Source organism: Prionailurus viverrinus, chromosome D1 (assembly GCF_022837055.1).
Source record: "Prionailurus viverrinus isolate Anna chromosome D1, UM_Priviv_1.0, whole genome shotgun sequence".
In the NCBI taxonomy this organism is placed as follows: Eukaryota; Metazoa; Chordata; class Mammalia; order Carnivora; family Felidae; genus Prionailurus; species Prionailurus viverrinus.
Genome location: NC_062570.1, coordinates 62512551 through 62514970, shown reverse-complemented (window position 1 = coordinate 62514970; position 2420 = coordinate 62512551). Strand labels below are relative to the sequence as shown.

The following is a 2420-nucleotide window of genomic DNA, read 5'->3' as shown; positions in this document are numbered from 1 at the left end:
CAGCATGAGTTTCCTAAAGTCACACACTGTGCCTTATTCGCCTGTGAAATTCAATGCCCATTATACCTAGTACATAATTTATTCCACAATAAATCTCCTCTTTTATCATCTATGTATCTATCTATGTATCTATGTATCTATCTATCTACCTCTGTTATCATCTATCATCTATCTACCTCCTATCGGTCCTATTTCCCTGGAAAACCTGACTAATACAAAATTCTGTAGAGAAGCCTTACTCAATGCTCTAATATAAGCTGCACAAAAGTTAGCCATTGGAGGAAATTTTGATGTGCACAGGATTTTTCATTTATAATGCACCTTAAAAAAAAAGTAACAAACCTCAGCTCCTAGGGAAGGTAAGCCTGTGCTAGGGCATGAAGGCCAGCTATTTGGAGAAAGATACTTGTCAAGCCTGAGTAACCTGGGTTACCCTGGTGAGGATCAGCAGGAAACTCTGTGTCCTGGGAATTCGTATATTCCCAAAGCATTATTGACTAAATGAGGTTAAACAAAAGGTCAGGCTACCTCTCCATAGTAGTCCACAAAATAATTTACATAGCAGTCATCTCCATCTGTTTAAATCTGATGCCAGATACAGAGGAACCTGGGCTACCATGGCCATCTTTGGTCTCACATTGACACTCTTATTACAAACACTCTTGGTCTAAGAAAGTGCTGACAATCAATTAATCAATCAGTGGTGTGTGTGTGTGTGTGTGATTCTCAATTTCTTGAAGCTATAAGTAAGTGGATCTTTTTTTATCACTTTTCCTCTTTCCAGCCCTGAGTTTTCTGTACATAGAGTAATTTACTGGTTCTTACTATCAAAAGTACTACAATGCCTCCTGACCTTTTCCTAGGAAGATTCAAAACCTACAGGCCAATTAATGAGCCACATAATAGCCTTACAGGAAAATAGTCTTCTGTAGATTGAGCAAGTATAAATGTGTTGTTCTAAATACTTCAGAAACTTTCAGATAATACATGATACTGGTTTGCTAGAATTAGCAGAAACAGAAACCTCTAGTCCAAGGATAAGATGTACTAGAGAAGATGAAAGATTAATTATAAAACTTTTCCCATTGGTCCTTGGGGTATATAGAGAGTCTAGCTACCTCCTTCCCATAAAAAAGCCAAATATTCTTAGGCGGATTTGTTTGGTATTGATCCCATAGACCAAGGGGTTAAGAACAGGGGGCATGAGGAGATAGAGATTTGCAAGTACAATGTGGACATGAGGAGGTACTTGGTGGCCAAAGCGGTGGGTGAAAAATGAAAAGAAGGCAGGTACATAGAAAACCAGAATCACACAAATATGGGCTCCACAAGTGCTAAATGCTCGGAATTGGGCATCCTTGGAGGGCAGGCGCAGCACTGCCCGCAGGATCAAGCCGTAGGAGGTGGTGATGAGGACCACATCCATGCCAGTGACTGAAAGTGCCACAGTGAGTCCATAAATGGTGTTGGGCTTGATGCTGGCACAGGCGAGCTTGGCAATGCCCATGTGCTCACAGTAAGTGTGGGGGATGATGTGGTGTCCACAGAAGGGTAAACGTTTGATGAGGATGACAAAGGGGAAAACAAAGAGAAGGGCACGGACCACACATGCCAGACCAATCTTCCCAATCACTGTGGCATTGAGGATGGATGTATAATGAAGTGGATGGCAGATAGCCACATAGCGGTCAAAAGCCATGGCCAGTAGAACAGCCGACTCTGTGGCAAAAATAGTGTGAACAAAAAACATCTGGGTGAGGCAGCCATGGTAGGAAATTATGTGGGACCTAAACCAAAATATTGTTAACATTTTGGGCAATGTGGTCGAACAGAGAACCAGGTCAGTGATAGAAAGCAGGCACAGGAAGAGGTACATTGGCTCATGTAGAGTTCTATTTGTCATGACGATGTAGAGGATGGTGCCATTGCCAACCAGAGCAAGGATATACATGGAGCAGAAGGGGATGGCAGCCCACACATGCTGATCTTGCATTCCAGGGATTCCAAGTAGAATAAATGTGGAAGGATGAAAGGCAGTATTATTGATGACAGATGTAGACAGCATAATGATGAAGAGAACACAAGGCTTTATCTTCCTAAAAGTGGTTAGAAAATGAAATCAAGTCATCTTCGATGTCATTTATTCCCCCCACATATCCATTCAGTTTCTTGCCTCTCTTTCATTCCTATCAATTAGACTCCACTTCATGCTTTTCTCATTTCTTTCCTGGGGCATTAAAATAGCTCTGTAACTAATATGCCTACTTCTAGAATTTGCATCTTCCAGTGAAACCTCTACATTGCTGTAGAAATATTCTATCATGTGAAAATAATCAACAATAATACAAATATAACCTTTCTTAGTGTATGCTGTTCAGAATATCTTGTATTACCTTCCTCTGGTCTACCCTCCACCACTT

At 41.1% G+C, this 2420-nt stretch overlaps 1 protein-coding gene across 1 annotated transcript; it reads right to left on the bottom strand.

Moving 5' to 3' along the window:
* Positions 1 to 1114: 1114 nt before the first annotated feature.
* Positions 1115 to 2065, bottom strand: LOC125177193 (olfactory receptor 52D1-like). Its single transcript, XM_047879305.1, has one exon. The coding sequence runs from the start codon at positions 2063 to 2065 to the stop codon at positions 1115 to 1117; it is 951 nt and encodes a 316-aa protein (XP_047735261.1).
* Between the last annotated feature and the right edge of the window lie 355 nt (positions 2066 to 2420).